Below are 23,373 nucleotides of genomic sequence, written 5' to 3'. Positions count from 1 at the left end.
GCATCACTCACCACACCTGACACATTGATCCGTCTGTCATAGTAAGTACGATCGACGACGTCATCGATCGGCGTCTCCACATTAAAATGGCGGCCGCGGAGATCCAAGTTGTAAATCCATCAAATTTAACAAAAATAGAAAGGTTTGTTTCAGTATGTTTAATATAATTTATGAAATTTGATATGGTGCTCGCTAAAAACAATAACATTACTTTAGAATCTGTGTAGTGTTGTCGTATGTTTTGTTATTGATGTTTTTAACTCATTTTGTTTGCAGTTTTCTCAATGATCCTAGTTATAAAGAAATAATTGAAAACTCGTCTACATTTAACTCCCGATTATGTGCCGAAAGAAGGATGCGGATGCCCTTTATCGACACCCAAACCGGTAAGTTATGTTGTTTTACAGATATTTTGTAAAAGGAAATCCAATTTAATTGATGAACTGTGTTTCACAGTGAGTGAGTTTGAGTTCCTTGAAACCGTTTAATTGAATTTGTAGTTACAGAATTATGATAAAAATATAAAAAGTGTTTTTTTTTTTTAAATGATTTGTAGTGAAATATATGTCAGTCAATTGCAGCCAATTTGTTTTCCTCAAAGTCTGTAAATACCAAATTTATAATTAATATATTTATTGATCCTCTTAGACTGAAAGAAAAATTAAAATCAAATTATTCTATATTCAAGTAGGCTCATGAAAGCAATTTTGAACAGTCAAGTCACAGTGTTGAATTATATATAAAGCACCCACTTGTTGGGAAACAAGTTTCTACTGAGAACCGGCAACCAGACTCTGTGGTCTACCCTATGGCTTTGGTATCCAAATTGTCTATAGGCTATACATATCTGAAATTTACTGTCCAACTTCAGAACACTAAGAACTCATGAATGAGATGCAATCTTTATCTTTATTCAACAAACATTAATCTACATATTTATACTTATTCAATTTTTTCCAAGCACCTCAACTAAGCCGAGCTTGTGTCTTAGACACTAATCCTTATTATATTATACAATTTTTTAATAATTCATATGCATTTATGAATGCAGAAGATTATTGTTATATTAGCAGTTTTCTCTATATGTTTGAAATTATAAATTATAGCATGTCAATTTGAATAGTTCTTTTTATGCACAGCTGAACTATTGAATCTAGAAAGCCAAATTTCGGAAAATTAGTGGCATAAACTAGTGCTAAGAAAGAACTTTTAATGCAATTTTGTAGGAATCTTACCATACACAAAGTGATGAAATATGATGTTATAATTTAATCTATTAAATTAAAAAAATATATCCTATACTTTTTAATATATAGCTATTGTTACAATTGTTTCAGGTGTCGCACAGAGCCATTCCAATTTATTCATGACCAGAAAACAAAGAATGCCCGGTGCAAGAGAAGGACAACTCTACACATATCCTTCACAAAGGTGCCAATTTCATTTTCCAATTACAGAATAGTTATCATTTCCACTTGTTTTTAAAGATGTAGGTAGGCAATCGGATAAATGGGTCACCTGATGGTAAGTGTCAACCAGCGCCCATAATATTGCCGCTGTAAGTCGTACATCTTGGAAGCTAAGATGTTATGTCCTTTTTGCTTGTAGTTACACTGGCTAACTCACCCATCAAACCAGAACACAACAATACTAAGTTACCTACTTACTAAAATACTACTTACTCAAGTGTGCTTGAGCAAATTCTTGAGTTGACATTATGTATATTTATTTAATAAAGCATTTAGAATGTCAAGTAACCACTGTTCCCGGCCTTATTTCCACCAAACTCAGCATCTGACATGCAGGTTGTGTTACAATTAAATTTATATTATATATCATATATATAAAATTTATGTATTGTTTTATTTCGTAGGTGGAGAAAAGCTCGCCGCCAATACTTAACAATGTCTTCGACGAGATGGGGTTGGAGTTCTGTAGATGCAACAGAAAATATTGGTGAAGGAGAAAACAGTTCTGGTATACCAGATGGACTTATGGGGGACGACAGTAGAGATGGATCACAGAGTGCTGCTAAAGATGACCCTAAGGTAAAAGAATGAATTATTAGATAAAAACATTTTTTTTTGTACAAGCACGTCATTCTTAAAATGCAGGAGTATTTTTAATTGCTCCATCATTAACACAAAGGACACATTGGAAAAATTAGTCAGTCTGGTCTTAAAATCAGAGTTGGAGGAATAAAAAAAATTTATTTTGGGTTTTCTGTTAAAAAAATCCTTTATTAGCACAAGCTAGGAAGTTTTACGTGTTCTGTCTTTAAAAAAGTTAAGAAAGTTTATTAGTAGTGTTCCATTAGATTCTGCCAGTAAAGCCTTATAAGTCTTTAGTCTCCAACTATCTCCAGTATGGTTGGCTACTTTAAAACTCTTTTAAAATTGTTTGCCATATTGTAAACTATTTATTAAGTAAAGTTGATAGTAAAAATATAATAATTTTCATTTATAGGAATGGTTCTATGATGAGCTAGCGATGGAGGAGATGGAGACGGGCGAGGAGCCCGATCCCGAGTCCGACGAGGACTACTACGACGACACATATGCCAATCGGCGCAAGCGACGCGGAGCTGCACCCACCGGGCCCGGCTCGCGCGGAGGGCGGGTGCGCAAGCCTCTGCCAGACGACACACCCGTCAAGCGCGGACGAGCGGTACGAGTTTCTAGTTAACAACATACCCACGTAATTGGGTTAATTGAAATATATGAATATTTGAGTCTAGTCCATACTACAAATAAATGGTAATCTTACTATCAGCAATACAATGCTTCCCTTGCCAATGACTATCAGGTGGTTGTACTACTCCCACTACCTGTCACTAGATGGTCCTGATAATAATGTCGTCTGGCCGATCTGGGTCATGGCTGGTACCAATGATACCAGCTAACTACGCAGGTCATATTATAGTGCACAAGTGTATGCGCAAGCGCAGGCGCAGTCTCTCGGTCTCATAATCCGATGGGACGGCAAATCCGACACGAACGGAAAGAGAGGCGCAGGACCAACAGCTACGTGTTTTACGAGGCACGGGAGTGTAGCACACTCCCTACACTTAACTTCCAGACTTCGTCAGCTGACCCTCGCTGACCTGGGGGTTTGGACTCAGCAACTCGGGATCTGTGGCCTTATATATAAATACACTTGCGACAACTTGTATTTATTTACGTGAGCAAAGGCTCGCGTTTTAGGGTTTGGGTGTCATGTGTTAGGCAAAAAAGTATGTCTATGTCCTTCCTTGGAGTTCAAGTTTGCTTCAAACCAAAATTCATCAAATTCGGTTCATTGGTTTGGTAGTGAATAATCGACGGACAGGCGGACAGAGTTACTTCCACATTTATAATATTAGTATAGATTAAAATAATTTAAACATATTATACACTAAATTCCAGGGTCGCGGACGTAAACGCGCCGGTCAAGGTAGTCTCTTACCCTACGAGGTTCCCGGCGATAGTGAGAAACCGTTTGGATGTGAACGTAAGTCCGGTAGAAGGAAACACTAGCTTAGACCTAAGATCCTGCCCGTGTAATGCCTACTATCTATAATTAAATTTAAACAAACATAAAACGAAAACCTTAGGGATCATATTTGAATCTGGCAAAGATATGTTGATTTGGAAATACAATCGCTTTGAGGGTTAAGTTGGCGTGTAATATTAGATATATAACAGTAACAGTACAGTAAGCGGAAAAAAGTGACTTTTAATGAGGAATAGGTTTCTTTTAAGGTATTATTGTATTTAAACATAAAAAAATGTATACTTTAAAATAATTTTTTTACTCAATTTTTGAATGTTTTCCTATGAAACCTAGAAGTTGGGGTGTCGAATCGAAATGTTCCAATGTATACAAAAAACTGTAATATTTTAATTATTATATTGTCATTATGTCATTTAAATATGCTATAATGTTATGTTACAACTTAGTAAAACATTCTAATTTTAAAATCTCATCAACGTAAATAGCCAAAGCACATGTTCGCCAAATAATTGTAAATAACCATTAGTCCACAGATATTGTTTAAAAAACAGATAATGATACCATTGGTCACTTTTGTAAAATTGTTCTCTTTAACTTATTAAAATCTAGAGTATTTTTGGACCTATTTTTCTAATTTTCAACTTAATAGGGTTAAGTTATTAAACCATATTTGTCTTGGGAATACATAGATTTCAAATCTAAAATAGGTTTACTTCTTAAGGGTTATTCGTGGATAAGGGTTGAAATGTACCCAATTGCAAACACATTTGGTATTTGAAAGATGCAAAAACCAATGGACTCAAAACAGGAAAATGTCTTATTAAAGGAGGTCCTTGTGCAGTACTGGGATATATACTTTGACATAAGGCGAAAATTATATATAGATTTGAAAACTGTTCAAAGGGAACGATTTTATAATAATGACCATAAGTTAATAAAATGCTATTCATATGACCATTCATTATGAAAATTTCACAAATTAAAAAAAATCGATTAAAGTAGAAATATAAATATAAATAGAACAGTTGCTCAATTATACATACATAGACGTTATAGAGTTCATCATCATAGGTTAGATATCTATTTAGCGAGACTTAACGATCCGGGCGACCCAGGTAAGATGTCGAGTGATATCCGGAAAAAATAAATTGTAACAATTTAGTAGAATTAGTCGAATTGCCTGTGAATTGAGTCTCAAATTGTACTCACTTGTACGTCAGAAAGTCGCTTTGATTTTTACATAACTATTCCTCTTAACTACTTGAATTTGACTTCCTAAGTTCCTGGATACTTCAACTTCGTCGTCATTAAAAACCCCCGCTAATCGTCCTCGACGAATTATGTCAACTCAAGTTCAATGTTGCTTGCCTCAATTTCTCCTACCATCGGAACAGGCTATGTATCTTATAAAATAAATAGTGTTCCTTTATTCACTTTGCGTTTATACGTCCTGGGTCACCTAAACATTAAGTCTTCACATAATGTATTTTTAATACTGGAGAGTAACAAAAAATGAAATCAATATTAGTATAGATCCCATCACCACGACGTAACGTAGCTGTATTATTTGGCAAACCGATCGCTAGACTAGCAATATAGTAAATGTACAGTGTCAACAGGGCCTTAGATTTGACTAAGTGTATAAATGCCTTAGAATATTTTAGTGTCGTCATAATATATCCGAACCGAGTAGATTTGAATGTAGTCATATTTAGAGGAGGAAGCGAGCAATCGTTATGAAAATATATATAAGTATTTAAATATCAAAGGAATAATATTTTGTGTAACATAGTAACAAGTCGAACGACTTTTTTTTATTTTTAAAATATTATTTTATTCTCATTTTAAACTTTTTCTTATTATACTTTTTCCACATTTATAATATAATGTACTATATGTTCTGATACAATTCTTTCCACAATTTAGTGTGCTTTGTACCGTTTGTGTCTAACTCGTTTTTTTTGAATCTGGCTCAGGAGTGAGACCATATGTAAGCCAGAAATATATTAAAAAAAAATCTTTTGAGTAATATAGTCTGTACTATACGATATGTCAAAATGTAACACCAAAAGGCAATTACTATTATTTTAATTAATTGCTATATGATTGGAGGGATCGTTGAATATAGATTTTAGATCTGGCTGCGCCGGACCAATTTGTACTTTACTACACATTAATAGGTTATAAAATTGGTCGGTATTTGAGTAGCAAAAATAGGAACAATGAATGCATAAATAATAAACACGGCGTTTCTCTAATTTTATTTTGCTCTAGCCTGGTTATTTTTATATTTCATAAACAGAAAATAAACAAATATAACATAATATTTTAACAAATTGTATCTCTGACGTCACATAAACGATACACCCAACCGCCCCCCCCCCCCCCACCGCGATGCTACACAACCCATACATTATATGTAATCAGTTTTGAGAAGCGCTGATGTTCATTAAATAGTTTATCAATATGTTTATGCATTCATATGAGGAAGCAAGTTTAATGAAAATGCCTTTAAAATCGTTGTGTACGTTTTTATGTAAAATATTTAGTGAGTAAGTGAATCTCGGGGAGTAAAAAACAACTATCTAAATGATTATTGATAAATTATAAATTCGATAATAAGTCGAATTATTGTAATTTAAACTCTATGATAGTTTTTGAAAATATCCTTGATTTCGTTTTGATCGAGTGAATGAATGATATTGCAATTGTTTTGCATTTAAATAGACTTTTAGGGAAATCTTTTAGACTAGTTTTAGAGTCACATATTAATTGTAGATAAGTAATCGATTCAATGCTGTTTTTTAAGAGTTTGTCTTAGATTAATTTTAAAATATTTTCATGGCCAATATATCTAATACTAAATATTTAATTAGGACTCAGATTTCAATCGAATACGATTTGTTTTACGAGTAATTCATCTTTTTATAAGATTTTCTCCGTTCCGTTTCGGATATAGTTTCGTTCGAATACATTTCGAAGTTATACTTGGCAATGTATAAGTATTGTCAATTAATAAAGTTCAAAAATGTCTTAATCTTTTCATAGAATAAGGGATGAAATGAAATGAAATAATAGAACACCAAATAATTGTAATAAAAAGTATATATATACACACTGCCACCTAAACTGTAACGATCGTTTGAAAATGTAGAGTAGTTCTTGTTACATATAATTTCGTAGCTTAGTGTAGGTATGACTTATTGTTTTATCGACTTTGGAACATTTTCAATGAGACAATGAACATCAAAATTCAATGATATTTTGAAACTCTTCGTTAAATTAAAAATACGAAAAGATGCTTAAAAAGCTACAGTAACGCAAAGGTTTAAGGGAAGCCTAGCGATGTAAAAGTTCGCAGGATCGATCCATACCTTACTTTGGGCTATTGTCGTCCCCATTTCTAACACAATTTTTAAGCTTAATTGGAGATTCCTTGTAATGGGACATTCCTAATATTATTTAATTATTTTTTTTACTAAATAAATTACTGGCATTGTGCTCACGCCTATCGGGGCCTCAACAGACCACCAGACTGGAGGCCCTAGTCTCCTGCTTATAACCTTGGCGATAAGGGTTGAACTTTGTATCGTCCAATTTTCAAATCTATTGCATTTAACCACGCAAGTAATCCGATGTTTAATTTTCACAATCAAATGTCACGAGTTTCAAATACGTAAACAAAAAAAAATCGAAAATATTTTTACATTATAGACTATGAAAATTTAACATTGTCTCGTTAAAATGTTTATTGTCGTTTATTTTAAAACTAGTTACGATTTGAGCTAGGAATGACAACGTGTAGGTATGTTTTATTCAACGGGCATTATTTTTTTTATTACTGGGTACTGACTAGTTAGACAAAGGTACGATCGTTGGGTCGATGAGATTCTCTTGAATACGGCAAGTCATTCTTAGCTCGATGATAAGTTACACATTTTTATCCTAAACGTCTTATGAATCACAATGTATAATCACAATATTCATCTCAGAGCACTAATCGTTTTCGTATGTGTATGACTCATGTGTCTGTGATAGTTCTATTTATTTCAATTTTTTTTTTCTTAAGATCTAGGAATTGACTAATTTCTTTTTTTTTTCAGCAATGACTAAAGTTTTGGATATTATGTCTGTGCTAAAAGTGCTCGTTCGTATTGGTGTGAATATCCTTCCAAAAATGACATTATCTGATTGTATGATGTTCTCGTTGAGATATTATCGATAGGGTTTGTTTTTTAATGGGGCTATTCGGTTGGGCTATGCACTGTTTTTGGTTGTGTGTGCTAGTCAATTTTGACGTGGAAGTGAATAAACATTCATTCAAAATTAACTTAAAAATAAAATATAATATTGCTTTTAAAGGAGCAGCGCTCTCGAAGGTTCTTCATTGGTCGATATAGAACGGATTTTGCGTATGTAGGTCTTCCGTAAGGCACGTGATAGACTCGTAAATCGGGAAACCTTTTCATTGATTGATAGTTCAATGAAAATTACCTTTAATTCCATGATGTTTAAATCTTGAATTTAGATATAAATTTCATGTTCACTTTTGGAAGGATTTTTGCAAGTATTAGAAATCTCGTTGGCTTGGTATGCAAAAGTTGATGATAATTGAAATTTCTGTCTGTATAATGAAATTGTTTAGTCTTCCATAACGAATGTAAAATTGATGTTTGGTAACGTTTGAAATGTACATATCTAAATTTTGAAAGGTTAACGGAGCACGGGCTGCGATGTAAGTCGGCTTGTATTCGGATTGGAGATATCAGTATTTTTCTCGTCTTTGACGGTTCTATGGTCACAATTAAAGTCTACGTTTTAACTCTATTTAATCCATTTCACTAGTTTGTATGAAAAAAAAAAACAAACATCTCATTTTTATTTAATATTAATGAATGAAATCGATTCAGTTTTGTATGTTTTTATGTCATTGTTTCGTTGATCTTTTGTACAATTACATATATATAATATTTGCTCGTGAATCACTCAAATAGTTTTAACGCTTTGAAGGTTCATAACTGAGTTGACAAAAGCATATTGGTATCTAGTTGGCTACGAATGGGACGTGTTGAGCATTTTTATAACGGGATGAGATGAATTGGGGTACAAATATATAATCTCGAATTATAAACTTTAGACCACCATATGTCAGGATTTAAATAAATACGCCATCCCAAACATAGCGTACAAGTCATAGAAAGAGGACATAACTAACACTGCTCAATATGTGTTGTTTCGTATCTGCTGTGTACCAACTTATTAATAATGATGAAAAATTATACTGATTATATTAATGAAGATAAAACTCATACAAATATAATGAAATCAACATTGAAGATATTCAAAAAAAATTTTGCCATAGTTTTTATTAAAAATCTTCAACCGTCAAAGACTTGGGATAAAATTTTAGTCATTGTTATATTTTTATCGGCTAACATATTTATTGTAATGAATGCAGTGAAGTATTAGGACTCGATGTTATTCTTAGATCCAAACTATTATTAGCACCCAAAGATTGTTATGAATTTATACAAGAATATTTATGTTAAATAAGAAATAAAATTATTCAATGCGTATAAGGTTTTTACTTTTAAGGTTGATTCGACTTTGAATGTTTGGATCTTGAAGGTATCTTTTGTAAATTTAACGCATCGATTGTATTCGAGCTAAACGGCCGTGTATTGGCATTTATTTACATGATTATTTAAGAAATGCGTTTATATTAAACTTATCTTAAGACCAACAGAATTGTACAAGACATAAATGATAGTTTAACTTTTTTTTTGTATAAGATCATAGAGTATAGGAGAAATGTCATGATCATGGTCGTCTAGCAAAATATATTCTACTACAGTTAAATGTCTTTCTAGCAGAGGGCAGATCCATTGATTTGAAGTCATCAATCATACAACCCTCGGAGCCTGCGTCCTCTAGAACTGAACATAGAATTATCACGACGGGCCGTCAAATTAAAAACATTTATATACGAACGCAACATCTCAGTCATTTCGAAACGTAGTATCAATATTATAAAATTGATTTTGCAACAATAATTTCAGAAATTAAATTCCCCACTGAGCGCTCGTATATAACTGAAGTTTGTAGACAAAGGTATTGATTGATGACGGATAATTATGGAACTGCGCGTCTTTACACCGGTAGCCGTCGTGGTGCCTCCTCTATGCTCTGTTCTGATGACGTAGGCCTCCCCTAACCCATATACTTTACTACTAAAATTTGTTGCACTCAATTAGTGAATAGAGTGGTAAGCAATCGAGCTGAGCGAGACGGAGGCACCGCGACGGTAAGTGCTCATGCCTTGTCCCGAGCGATCGCTCGTCCCGCGCCCACACTGAGCTCTGTCGGCAGTTTGCGGCGCCAAGTACAAGACGCGGCCCGGCCTCACGTACCACTTCACGCACACGCACAAGGAGCCCGGCGGGGCCCCCGCGCCCGGCAGCGACAACGACTCGCGCGACAGCCGCGCCGCGCACTCGCCCTCCGCCGTCGTGCCCCCCGCCACCGAGTACCAGGACAGCTACGTCACCTTCCTCAACAACCCCGCCGGCACGGGTGAGCTGCACCGAGGTGGCCCCGAGTGGATCCGAGATGCTATAATATAAATACTCAGAGCATTCGTTCATAATTTTGGTCGTCATATGCCTATTGTCAAAAATAAGTTTAAACGCGCCCCTTCGACTTGGATCCATACTCGGTGACCACTTAAGTGTTTAAATTGATAAGTCGAGTATAGGTTTTATGCCTGAACTAGAACGAAATAGCTTCGTGAAAAGTGTTGTAATCGTAAATGATTAAACAATCGTTATTGAATATGGTAAATGTAAACTATTATGTGGAAATTTCAATTCGGACGAGCACTGCTATATTTCTAAGTACGTGCGTGCGTACAAAATTATGTTCACGAGTAACTCCTTTCGAATTTCATCAGTCACGAAAGACATAGTGGGCGAAATCTTTTGAGTCATGACGAATATTGTAGTAACGTTTCCTCCTCGATCTGTTCACGAAGGAGGCTCCACCACCGCCAACTCGCCCCCGGCGGGCGGGCTGGCCCCCGCGGCCCCCGCGGGCGCGGCGCCGCCCCCCCGGCGCGCGTCTCCCCCGCCGCGCCCCGCGTCCGCCGACACGTCGTCGTCGGACTCCGCGCACGCGCCGCTCGTGCCCCCCGCGCCCGCCCCCGCGCCCACCACCAGCGCCGCCGACCTCAAGGAGCCCGACACCAAGGTACACGGGCTTGCTGTGCGTCTCAAGGCACGGGCTTTCGAGTCCGATTGTATTGGGATAAATGTTCGTTAGCTAGCATTACGCTATTTATTGGCGAGGGTAAGTGGTCACCACCCTCTTATAAGAAATTAAGCACATTTTTTATTCTGTTAATATACTCACTTTAATAGTTAGGTATCGATGCCACATGGGTGGTAGGTACCTCCTCGGAATAAACATAGACCACTGTCAGAAATAGACACCGAACTGAGTCGATTTATAATCCCTCTTTAAATAATAGCTATATTCATACGCAATCAAAAAATACTTGTATTCTTATTTATGAAGCAAAATACTCATAGGATATTCAACAGGCATCCCCCTCACCATACTGCGACTTCTGCCTCGGCGACGACCGGCAGAACAAGAAGACGGGAACGCCCGAGGAACTAGTGAGCTGCTCGGACTGCGGACGGTCAGGTAAGCGTCGCGGACGGCCGCCGCGGAACGGTAGGAAGATATGCTACCACCTCGCCAACCGCGTGTGCGAGCGGCACCGCCCGCTCAGGGACAACATCAAGCTGAACGGCGTCGTCGAGATCCTCACCTCCATGTCGTACCCCGCGGACGACTTCGACACCTTCGCCTCGCAGACCAGGCTGCTCGAGAACTGCGAGTACGCCACCTCGCCCCCCTCCTCCCGCCAGAGCCCCGCGCGGGACGCGGCCGAGCTGCTCGTCAACGGCTCCGGGAACTGAGACGCTTCGCATGCGTCTGCACTACGGCTATGACTGTGAGGTCGAATGCCGCGTCCCAGCGGTGGGGCTCGACTGTTCGCAGGCCCACGTTTACTTTGTGTGTTGTCTCAAAGCGTGTTGCATCACAAACGTGTTTTCTTTTTCATAGCTTCTCACCAAAGAGGTTTGCTTGTGTTAGATTAATGTTGTTATTCTTACATTCCAAGTCATAATCATTATAGTGATAGATATATTTACATATCTACGCGTTTCGACGTTCTAATATATAGATGTGAATTATATGATTCTTATTTTATATATCTACGATTCAGATATTACATGAATATTACTTATATTTTTTTAGATAGATTTGAAATTTTTAGGACGAGGAAAAATTTTAGCAATTTTTTTTTTCGTGTTATGTTATGTGTCAAAGGGAATGTTTTTATTTAAATGTTAGTATCAATAATAGTTTAGTTACCAAATGACAATGTTTTCGGTTATCGCATATTATTTATTTTATACAATGAAATAGTTAGCAACCTTAGTAAGCTTGTAGTGATCCCTCTGTGGCGTACACGATACTTTGTTTTGGATCATGAGAAGACAAATCTAATTAAATCACATTCCAAAAAAGTCGTAATTTAAAAAAAAAAAAAAATTAAAATCTATATATTTTTTTTAATAGAATATTTAACTTGTCATATCGAAATTGTATTTCTAAAAGTAGATATTATTTATTAGAAAAATATTTTTATCGTAAAGAGATTTTAATATATTTTAAATAAATTTGAATGACAATATAGAAAGGACAGTTTAGTTCGTGTTCATAAGGTGTACGCCACATTTATATATTTTAATTCAATTATAGATTTAGAAATCCGCGACAACATATATCACGAAAAATTTTTATAACCCTATGATTCGCTATGCAAATAAAACATAGATATATTTACATTTTTTTCGATAAATATATACATGTGTATTGTTTTAAAAGATGAAAGATGTTTATCTTTATTAAACATATCTAAATTTATAGGTACTTATATCTTTAATGGGTATACATTAAACGAACTTGTGATCTTAATGTTGCCATGTTGAATTTGTAGTGACGATGGATGCCAAATAATCGTATTTTTATGTGTTATCTGTTGTACTTGTTTAGGAATAAAAAAAATTGAACGTCTTCACGGAATGAAAGAATATTATTGGATACGTAGAAGTTATTTTATTTTGAATGTATATGGCGGCAATTTCCTACCATATACGATATTAAATTTCTAGTGACGTCACAGATGATGTCTATGGACTATACTCTATAGTTGTAACTATGAGTTCATGGTTCGTTTCGCGTCGTTTTCGACTGAAATCGGATTAAATTATAGTATATGTATATTGCCTCACTTCTTATTGAGATATAAAGAAATGATTCGGACCGAATGACCAAAGAGATACGTCATTTGTTGCTACGTATTCGGTGAACGTTCTAAGGCATTCATTAGTCTTCCTTTCTGTGGAATGTGTGCCTTCATTCGACGATTTAAATATTTCATTAATAGTTATATTTCGTTTTTGCGATTTGTTGATTATATTGAAACCTCCATTTAGAATTAGAAACAATATATGCGATTTAACTAGAGACCTCGCTGGAATGCGATACCCTTCCCCCGCCCCGCGTCGCCCCGCGTCGCCCCGCGGCGACAGCGTACTCGTTACGTCATCACGTAGAGGACGTCTAGTTAAGTCGTGGGGATTCTGCAGTCGAATTCGTTTTTATAAAGTTCTAAATCGAACGTGAATTTTTTCCTTTACATTTTATCCGTTATTTGGATTTTGTCATACTTTATAGAATCTGCATGCAAAAGCTAAATTTATATAAAAAATATTTATCGTTGTTTAAATGAGTACATTTTCGGTTCTATATAATTGTTGTGTGGGGGGTGATAAGTTAAACAGTGTTGTGTCCTCTTCTTTCGAATTAGAAATCGACGATGGCAGAAAGAGAGGAACAGTTTTACACTCAACGCCAGCTACACAGCGTTTGTGACGCCGTATGTCGTAAAAAGTTGAATATTTCAAAGTTAAGTTATTTCTTAGTGAAATCGCATAGTGATAATAAATATATATCATCAAAAAAAAATAATAATTTATAAAACATGTTTTATATTACAAAAATTTAGTGTATATTCAATGCAAAAGTACTTATGATTATCGAATCATTCGTTTTGTTGTTATTAATGTAGCATTTCCAAATGTTTTTAGATTAGTTTATCTTACTAGTTTTTTTTTTGTTGATCGCTCGTTATGATTTGTTTCTAAACAAACGCGTGTTTGTGACGTCACGACACTCACTACCTTTAGGGGAGGGAAAGGAAGCAATACACATTTTTAGAGCTTAAAAGTGCCTTTATATAAACACCTTAAATGCTTGACCCAAAGATTTGTACCAAATGACAATGCTAGATATATTATTGAAGTCCTTTGTATAGTCAAAAACGACATATTATATCTAATTGATCAGCACATTTCGAGCGGCAATGGCGTAATGTCGCTGGTTCGATCCTGACCCTTGGGCTATTGTCGTAACCAGTTCTAGCTCAAGCTATAAACTTAATTGGAGGGGTAAATAGGTATACTAGTAATTCCTTAAAACGGGGCAGTTTTAATATTCCTTTATATATATATAGATATTGTGACAGAAATTTTATTAGATATATATACATATGTATATATATTAATAATTGGCGTAACATAATATATAATAGTGCCTTATTAACATTTGTTTTATATTTAATATTTTTTTCGCTACTGATTAAAAAAAAACCTTTAAAAACTAGTGGCTTTATTGCTTGTAAAATATAGTATTTAATATAATTGAATATTTATAAAAAAATATAGTATAGATGTACGGAGAAGATATAATCAATTATTTTTAATTTCGTATCACGCATCTAGCATTGTCATTTATTAAATTCTTTTATATATAAATAAGTTTTGGTATTTTATCATTCCTATAGTTTATTATCGTTTTCATTTGTGACTTTGTTTCGATCAGAATGTGTTGTATGCTTAACTTTAAATATATATTAGTTAAGAGCTAAGTAACCAAATTTTATGATACGAACGTGGCTATATTCTATAAATGTTTATATCGGAATGTTGATATATAAGCTTATTCATATTAGTTATGTTATTAGTTTAGTAATCATTAAATATATCGAGATATTAATTTAAATGGTACACGTTTATAACGAACACCCTGTGTTAGCTCTCAGAACAAACAGATTTAATGTATTTTTGTGTTCAGTTCCTACGTCGTATTAGAATTGTTTTTGGTATTGACGTTCAAGGTTTTTTTTATTGGACGCTTTATCAGCAGCGATCGGAATATGCAGTGAAGTACATGGAGTTGCTACAACATTGAATTCGTGACGATATTAATATTTAATTGTATAATCGTGTAATCTTATTTGATTTCCACGAATCGAGCTCCTAACTGAAATGTCTCTTTTGCGCTCATTGGTTAATACGCGTGACTTTCGTTTAGCCAGATAATTTTTCATGATTGTTTCACATGCCGGAATCGGCTACTCTATGTCTACTCGTCCAATGAGGTGCGAATATTTTTTCTCCTAGGAGTTCGACTCGTGGAATGAACCGTAATAGTGTAACTTTTTTCGATAACCTAGTATGTTATGATGTCGTAACAACTCTTGTGGTACATTATACTTATTCCGATTCCTATTTTATCTGTGTACTTTGTTTTTTTTTTTTTTATGTACCAAAAATTCTATGTTCAGAGTATTTATAAATACAGCAATGTTGTCGGTTTTAATAATTTTATTTACGTTATATACTTTAGTTTGAATTATATACAATAAAATTTTCTTTCGTTAATCGATATGAATTTATTATAATCTATGTAATTATAATGGAACCAAATTTTATATACTTTAGATAGATAACGTGTCGTGCTACGTCACGATAATTTCTTTTTTAAATAATTATTGTTGTTAATATCATAAATATAATAAACATGACAGTACACAAAGATAATGGACAGTACTATTGTTTAAATAATATATAGATATTAATATATAAATATATCATAGTTCTGAGTTTCATCGAAAGTATCAAAAAATGGTAGTACGGAAGTGCATATAGGATAATGTTAAGATTCTTTATATATTACTACACCCTGTATATGTAAGGCTACACGTTTACCGGGCGGCTGTTTTTTTGCGCAACTCGTTGATAAGCGACGAATATATACATAGATATATATAGCAAACTATGTTACATAGTGAAGTAATTCGGTTGCGCGACAGTCGTCCGACGAACAAGTGGCCGATACGTCAGTCATCGTACCCGTTCATTTTGTAAACACCGTGAAAAATGTTTGATATATATTAAAATTGTATGCTATTAAATTCACTTGTGGATTTTTATTTATATAACTGTGCTGAAGAATAGTGAACTGCACTTCCTTACAAACATATTGTGATACTTTTTAAATGAATAACGTTCGAATAATACGGTCGTTTCGTGTCCCTCTGTTATGGTTTTGTTTATTTTCACTATTGTTCGGCACATTGTTTACCTTTTTAACGCAAAACGAATCACGTTTCGATAAAACGGAGATGCCAGTACGCGTGAGTTACTGTAATGTGCCCGACAGTAAGTGAAAATTTCTATATATTTTGTTCGTTGAGGCGAAACCTGTTTGCGTGTGAAGTTTAAATTTCGAATTCGACGCGAGAAGGTTTCGCTCGTTACGCGTGCCATGCTGCATGCGCTTCTGTTGGTTTTCTGTTTTTAATTTAAATGGTTACACTAACTGTTTGTGATGTTTAACCGTGTGACGTGTATCCAGGTCACCCCACCTGCCTGCAGTTCACGGTGAATATGATAGTGTCGGTTCGCAAGTATCGATGGCAGTGCATCGAGTGCAAGTGCTGCTCCGTATGCGGGACCAGCGACAATGACGTGAGTTTAGAGCCTATGTAATGAGTCACAATATATGGTATGTAGGTATGTACTGCGCCATCTCGGCTCGGTGGTTAGAACGCGTGCATCTTAACCGATGATTTCGGGTTCAAACCCAGGCAGGCACCGCAGAATTTTCATGTGTTTAATTTGTGTTTATAATTCATCTCGTGGTTGACGGTGAAGGAAAATATCGTGAGGAAACCTGCATGTGTCTAATTTAAACGAAATTCTGCCACATGTGTATTCCACCAACCAGTATGTGAGCAGCGTGGTGGAATCTGCTCCAAATTTTCTCCTCAAAGGGAGAGGAGGCCTTAGCCCAGCAGTGGGAAATTTACAGGCTGCTAATGTATTTAAATGTATGTACAGGGTTATTGATAACTTGTATACTAATTTACAATAGATATTTCAAAAACAGACGTTCAAGTTTTTCTTGTTATGTTTAACAGTCTCTAATAGTGGCTGCTTACTACTATATACGTCACGTCTCCCGTGCGTATTGAGTCGTAATACAATATTGGAGTAACAAAAGCATTACGCCTTTATACCACATGTAGTGTGAGGGTGATTTACGTGAATGCGTCGGTGCTCAGGACGACCGGTACCCTCCGTCTCTCCGGCGTCCGAAATTCGGAGTATAATATTAAAATAATATTATGTGAATAACGATAAAACGAATCCGTCCGGCCGCCGCAGGACCAGCTGCTGTTCTGCGACGACTGCGACCGCGGCTACCACATGTACTGCCTGGCGCCGCCGCTCGACACGCCGCCCGAGGGCTCCTGGTCCTGCGCGCTCTGCCTCAAGGAGTTCCACTAGGCCGCCGCCGCCTCCAAGTACATATCCCATCTATTTGTATTACTCCTATAGACGATCCACACGGGGACTATGACATTGACACTCTGGCAATCGTTAGACGTGTCTAGTGTGCTGTTCATCGCAGTGTTTCGCTTCAGGTTTGCTATATGTACATGTCTTAAACGTTCCGAACTGTTACCGACTCACATCGCAGGAGATATTTTTATGACTTAAGTAAATTTAAAGAACGTACAATAGCACAGGTGTGTGGCGCTTTGCGAACACAAATTTTCAAATTTATATTATCTGTGAGATTGTTCTCTAACATTTTCTATAAAACTATGTATTGATCGATTCGAATAGTTTGTTATGTATGACTTTTGTTTGTTTAAATTGTCTTTTTTATCTTTTTCAGGTGGGGGAGAGTATTAGAGGGGTTACGGTGTGGCTGTTACGTACAACTTGTTGTTCCGGTTACTGTCACAGATAAGTGACGAATGTATAGACGATGTTGCCATAGATTATAGAATAGGGTAGCGCTTAGTGTGGATTTATGATAATCGATGTGTAAAAAAAAAACATTTTAACACAACGATTTTTTTTTATATAATTTTTTTGTACAAAAACCAATGATTATTATTTTTTTATTTAAGTTGTATAGGAGCCAATGAACGATACAGTAATATCTTTACTTTTCTTATATAATAAATCCACATTAAGATCAAATTTATAAATTTCTTGCGTACTCTAAATGTAAAAAAAAATCACGTCTATAAATAGTTCTTTCTACCTCTACCGGTGCTTGCTTTAGCTGTTTTTTTTTATTTTCGAAATTCGCCACAACTGCAGTTGAAATAGGACTTAACATTATTTATTACGATTACCACAAAATGTTGCCAATACTGTTGTACGTACACTAAACTTAACTAATTTGATTGGACTAAAATTTAACTAGACACATAAATAAATATGGAAAAATAAACAAAAATTGGATAACATTTAACAGGTTCGCTTAAGTTATAGTAAAGTTTCAACTTACAAACACAATAGACACAGACACGCAACTCGTGCGCACACATACTACGTCACTGCGTGCACGCATATATTTTGTCCGTTACTTAATAACATGTAGCTTGTCTAAAAATCCAGGAGGAATAGTGGGTACCAAAAGATATAATTATTATATCTTTATCTCTTGGTACCCACTATTCCTCCTGGATTTTTAAGACAAGCTATATAATATATATGTCGGAGAAGCAGGATGCCGAACAGTTGGGTTCGGGGATTGATCCGACATTTGTAAGACTATGTAGGCGTGCAATGGAGATATTCATAAAATAAAAGGTATTTAATATCGTCTAATCACTGTATTCAATGATTCAATAATCGTACACCACAATAATATCAAAGGATTACAATAATTCATCTCGATTAAGAGCAAATGGGTTTGCAAGCAACCATCGCATTCGAGAAGCTTGTCAAAACATAACGACTCGCGTTGCCATGGCACTTACAACTCCATTCGGGGTGACCCGCTCTTATAAGTAAATCAGCCATCAAACATTATTGCCAACTACTCGATTCATTAATTATCCAAATTAACAACTAAAGTAACCACGCTCCGATATATATATATACTTACAACTCATTCTGAGTTTTAGCAGAATTGGCATGTGAGCCATAATATGGCGAAGTGTTAGTGCAGGCCAGCCTGCCTGCCGGGACAAACTGGCGAGACGAGAGATTTTTTACGTTCGTACGGCTCAAATAATTTCAATTATTTCATAGTCTGGTCGAGTTAGTATAGATACCGTGTACAACAGAATTTGCAATGATCTTGAGTAGAAATGACTGAGGATTCGTTTTTGTTAATTTCACAACTCAAATATAACACACGCGAGGATTGTTGATTGATTGATTGATCGACTCTCGTATCACGTCTACGATCTTTATTTATTTTTTCGATATTTGACTAGCTGCTTTAACGTTATTTAGGTGTTATCGATATATTGAACGAAATGTATTGTCGGGGTAAGAAAAGGTTCGTCACCTTAAGGTCTGTTTTCGTGTGCTCAGTATGCACGATAATCTGCCTTACCGATTGAACATGACATATTGCGTCGCTATGTACACTATTATGAAGCCAGTTATCATACTATGTTAGTTTAATTTTATATGCAGTTGTGTTTAGTGCTTTAGTTTCAAAATTTACCAGGAGTTTATGGCTTGATAAAGGAATGAATTTGAAAACTGACGAAGGTTTTCTTACTCTGACTGTACATGTATGGAAAACTTATAATTGATATTAAAAACGAACGAGTATTTCATTTCTTATGTATCGATATGAAAATGGTCGACGATTTATTGGATGAGTAAATCAACAATTGTGTTTGCTTAAACTTTTTCGGCCTTCGATGTAAGCGTTGTTTAATGAGCGTTTGGTTAAACATGATGTCTCTGTCTGACATTACTGCTCTGACATTCGAGAGAGGGAGACAGTATTGTTTACTGAATCAACCCTGAACTATACGTATATGTCGCAGGCAACTGGCTAAATTAGCCATCCAATTAAACGACTAGCCACTTACTAAATGGCGTTGTTGAACCAGCGACCTGAACGACACTCAGCCGATTCGTCTTCTGTTTATAGAATTAGGTAACTATGTTTACTGACTGTTTGACTCTCATCTGTTTAAAATTACCTAATCTTAAGTTTTGAATAAATATCGTAATTCTAACTTTAACATTAGTTTGTTTATCAACAATTTCGAAACGATGTGGCAATCGGCGCTACGGGATGCGCAACACCCACCAGAAACAGACACGTTTGTGTTGTGGAACGGGAAGATTAATTGGCTGAGTGTCGTTCAGGCCGCTGGTTAAACAGCGCCATTTAATAAATTGGCTAGTCGTTTAATTGAATGGCTAATATAACCAGTTGGCTGCGATATAAAGACAAAGTCGTTTATGTTTATTAAATTTAAAAGTACACATTACAGTACAATCGTTGTATATACGTTTAATCTTTGACAATTATATTATATGTAAGCATTCCATGATAGAAGAAGGACTAATTATTTTTTTATACGGACCATTTGAAAATTATTTTTTTAATTTTAAACGATTGAATACTATGTATGTAACTGCATCAACTTAAACAAGGGGCGTTTTTGTGTTAAGTAGTTAATTAATCACTTATATTATCATTTATATGTTTGTTTATGAGTAAATATGAAAATCTATGAATACATCCAAATTTTACATTATAAATAGTCGGGGTAACTCTTATACACAAGGACATCACGCTTTAATTGTGTTGAATTGAGAGATAAATGCAACTGTGACATTGCGAACCTTCCCTCTAAACGCAATGCATCTTCTGGTATAAGTTTACTGTATATTGGTTTAGTCGTTATACAAATCAGGCATTACAAAAACAAACGTCTCCTCATTTAATCGGTATGAAATTATTTCCTACTTAAAAATAATCATTATTATTTTATTATCATTTCTAATTAATACTCGAACGCCCCTTAAATGCACAATATCTTTTTAAATTACGATATTTTCGTATGATGGTAATTATAATATCAGTGGATTGAATTCTATTTTATGCGTATAAGGCATTTCGAGATTGAGCTGAACATGTGAGAAATTAGTTTTACGACGTGTATTTAAAACGAATAGTTGGGTGCATTAGAAATATTAAACTATCAAACTAAATTGTCTTAAGGGCGACTGACCCATTGAATTCACGAAAATCAACGTAATAACATACTTCATAAATTTGAGAACAACATACCCGAAACAGTGATTTGTAATTATCCAATGGTTACCACTTACCGTCGGGTGCTGCCACACACTGCAAATATTTTTTATCAACGCGAATATTTGGTAAAATAAAATGCACAGAGGAATAATCGTGTGCTTAAGTTCGTCTCACGCTCAGTTTCTAAAACGTCGATTAAACACAGATTATGTGACTTGAGTAATCTCATTGGCTATTGGTCAATTGCAGTCGCAAAAAACGACCAATGAGCGTTCAAAGATTATTCATCTTTTCAGATAATAAAACGGTTAATCTCGAAAACATATTGATTTTCGTCTGATATTTACCACAGAATAGACCATAGTGTATTATATAAATATAAATATCGGTATACGAAATGAGCCATAATAACTGTTTTTTAATATTATAAGTACAGTGGGCGCATATTAAAATCAATTGCATTCAAAGGTAAGCTTTTGCAATTTGAAGTGTAGCCATTGTTTTTTATAGTCGTGTGTAAATATTGAATAGAGATAAAACTCGGCGATTTTACTTTGTAGCTGTTTTTTTTATCTGTATCTATATATTTTTTTATTACGCACGAAAGCGATATCATGAGATCAAAAGTTCTATTTCGAGAAACGTAGTAATATAATTCTTGTATAGTTATTTCTCTACTGATATCGGCTGTTTATAAGTGATTGGTTCTGTACGGAGGATTTTTTTTTTTTGTGAACCGTACTCTACGGTACGGATGGAAGGAAAAAACTGATTTTGAATTTAATTTGTGAATCGTAATTATGATCTAGGAATTGGTTTGTAAACTATAGGTATATGCTATTATTGGTATAATAATATTTATGCTTTAATAGTTAGTTTACAGTGTTGTAAAATTGACAATGGCATTTTTAATTTCTACTCGTTTTGCCAAAAAAATGATAAAATTACATGATGAATGATGATGAAATGTTAATTATTTTGAATAATTTACCTGAACACAAGACGAAAACCATTAATTCGTCATAACTTCGACTATCATGTGTCTCGATAAATCGAATAATATTAATTCCATTGACCAACGAAAATATCCATTCAAATTCAATATGATATATTTATTTAAAATGTATTCGCTCCGTACAGAACCAACGATAGATGTAAAAATTGTGGTAAGTAAAGCTGTGATCAGATTAGGAGGTTGTGATGGAATTAGTGTGGGTTTACAAGATTTTTTATTGCTTTTTTTTATCGTAAGTTCAACTAGCCGTAGGGGATAATCCGAATTTTGCTTTAATTTTTCGAACAATGTATCCTGCCAGTCTCGACAACTCAGCGTTACTTTAAGTATTCATGTTGTAAATAACACTTTCGGGTTGTAAATTTGACAAACGTGAATTTTGATTTAACTCGGATTCGAACCAGCGCCATTTTGATTTGTTCAATAACAAATAATATTACTGTCAAGATTTTGAACACAGTTTCTTGGCGAAGAATCGTGGTAGTTGATACGAGTCTGAGTATCTCATGGGTTCGTACTGTGTCTTTATTTTAAAACGATTATCAAATTTATAATTCTCGTATGTTTTAAGTGTTTACACTCACTCGGTAACGCGTTACACCGTAACATTACATACACACAATATTCCAATGAAAAGGAGTAAAGATAAACAAACCTTAAATTTACATATTCCGTGTGATTTACTAAGCTAAGCTATTAGCACTACAAACAGTTCTTTATGAATGTGTATTTATTTATATAGCATTTCTACCTAATAATTTAAATATACTTTAATAAAAAATGTCCATTTTTACGAATCCATAATGAATGTCCACAGATAATTTATTCCATGTGACAATTGACATTAAATAAATTATCTGTGGTTTTCAAGGTCAAAGTTGTTTTTTGTCATTGCTCCTGCCGTTGGAACGAGTTATACGTATAAAATACCTTTAAATACGCGCTTACTTAAACTATATTGTTACTTAATTATGTACCTCTAACATTAATCATTAGGATAAATTGTTTTGTACAAATCGACAATTCAAATATACGTCACGTAGTGTTTTAACGAATATATGTTTAAAAATATTGGTTGTTTTTTTTTTTTTAATTTAATAAACGTCTGCGAATATTATTTATTTTAATTAAAATACTTGACGCACTGTGACTTATGTGTGTACTATGCCGTGTGTTCATGGCGGGTTATTACCTTTAGGTTTTATATTTTATTAATCATTGAACGCTGTAAAATATCTGTCGGTGTAACGTGTCTTGATTCATGTTCGATGCCTGCTCTTTCCAATATTTTTTATGGATTGCTAGTTATAATTGTAAAATAAGATTTCCATCCCGTATGTGTCATAACT

General features: G+C 34.8%; 1 protein-coding gene and 1 long non-coding RNA gene across 4 annotated transcripts; both read left to right on the top strand.

Annotated features, from left to right (window-relative positions):
- The first annotated feature begins 47 nt into the window (after nt 1–47).
- On the top strand, nt 48–18,396 carry LOC125073578 (zinc finger protein ubi-d4). 3 transcript variants are annotated; one of them, XM_047684451.1, is made up of 12 exons: nt 48–142; nt 277–386; nt 1,338–1,431; nt 1,874–2,048; nt 2,467–2,667; nt 3,405–3,489; nt 9,862–10,065; nt 10,523–10,737; nt 11,091–11,196; nt 16,327–16,439; nt 17,139–17,278; nt 17,656–18,396. In XM_047684451.1, exons 1-11 carry the CDS (start codon nt 87–89, stop codon nt 17,259–17,261), a joined length of 1,482 nt encoding a protein of 493 aa, XP_047540407.1. In that variant the 5' UTR covers nt 48–86; the 3' UTR covers nt 17,262–17,278; nt 17,656–18,396. The 3 variants fall into 3 exon arrangements, with proteins under 3 accessions (XP_047540407.1, XP_047540405.1, XP_047540404.1); XM_047684449.1 differs by lacking the exons at nt 16,327–16,439; nt 17,139–17,278; nt 17,656–18,396 and having other exon boundaries at nt 11,091–11,781; XM_047684448.1 differs by lacking the exons at nt 16,327–16,439; nt 17,139–17,278; nt 17,656–18,396 and having other exon boundaries at nt 11,079–11,781.
- LOC125073580 lies at nt 5,433–7,089 on the top strand. The gene is made up of 2 exons (XR_007120045.1): nt 5,433–6,768; nt 6,819–7,089. It is a non-coding gene; the product is annotated as an uncharacterized LOC125073580 (long non-coding RNA).
- Nucleotides 18,397–23,373: the final 4,977 nt, after the last annotated feature.

Source organism: Vanessa atalanta, chromosome 24, assembly GCF_905147765.1.
Source record: "Vanessa atalanta chromosome 24, ilVanAtal1.2, whole genome shotgun sequence".
NCBI classification, from domain to species: domain Eukaryota; kingdom Metazoa; phylum Arthropoda; class Insecta; order Lepidoptera; family Nymphalidae; genus Vanessa; species Vanessa atalanta.
This window is presented reverse-complemented; position numbering and strand designations above follow the sequence as displayed.